Here is a 525-nt window from a genome sequence, read left to right as displayed (position 1 = left end):
AGAGACGCCATCATCATCGCCTTCTCCAACTGCTCGACCTCCGTCTTCTCCGGCTTCGTCATCTTCAGCATCCTGGGTTTCCTGGCGCAGGAGCTCGGCGTGGAGGTGAAGGATGTGGCTTCCTCGGGCTCTGGTTTGGCCTTCATCGTGTATCCTGCGGCAGTGTCCCTCCTGCCCCTTCCGCAGCTGTGGTCTGTCCTCTTCTTCGTCATGCTCATCAACATTGGCTTGGCGTCGCAGGTGGGAAGCCGGCCTCGCCTTTTCCCTTTTCCTTCCTCGTATCCTTGCCTCAATTGCACACTTTTTTATTGAGTATTAATGTTGTTGTTGTTGCTGGTTGACATCTTTCTATGTTGTTATTATTATTTTACATCATTCTTTCTTTATTAGTAGCAGCATTTTACAACATTTTATTTATTTTTACATTAGTTTTTTTTCCTTTTTTTTACTTGAATTAGATTATCTGTTCTTTTTCTTCATTATGATCTTCTCTATAATTCCTTGCTTGTTTTTCTCTCTTATCTT

General features: G+C 43.4%; 1 protein-coding gene across 1 annotated transcript in view; it reads left to right on the top strand.

Annotated features, from left to right (window-relative positions):
* LOC119594641 (sodium- and chloride-dependent betaine transporter-like) overlaps nucleotides 1–525 on the top strand; it is a 41,020-nt gene that overhangs the window by 20,091 nt on the left and 20,404 nt on the right. Inside the window, exon 8 of the mRNA XM_037943690.1 lies at nucleotides 3–240. Coding sequence (XP_037799618.1) covers nucleotides 3–240 — 238 coding nt within the window. The remainder of the gene's footprint in view (nucleotides 1–2; nucleotides 241–525) is intronic.

This window comes from Penaeus monodon, chromosome 34 (genome assembly GCF_015228065.2).
Source record: "Penaeus monodon isolate SGIC_2016 chromosome 34, NSTDA_Pmon_1, whole genome shotgun sequence".
Classification (NCBI taxonomy): domain Eukaryota; kingdom Metazoa; phylum Arthropoda; class Malacostraca; order Decapoda; family Penaeidae; genus Penaeus; species Penaeus monodon.
The sequence above is the reverse complement of the archived record's forward strand: the minus strand, read 5'-3'. Positions and strand labels throughout refer to the sequence as shown.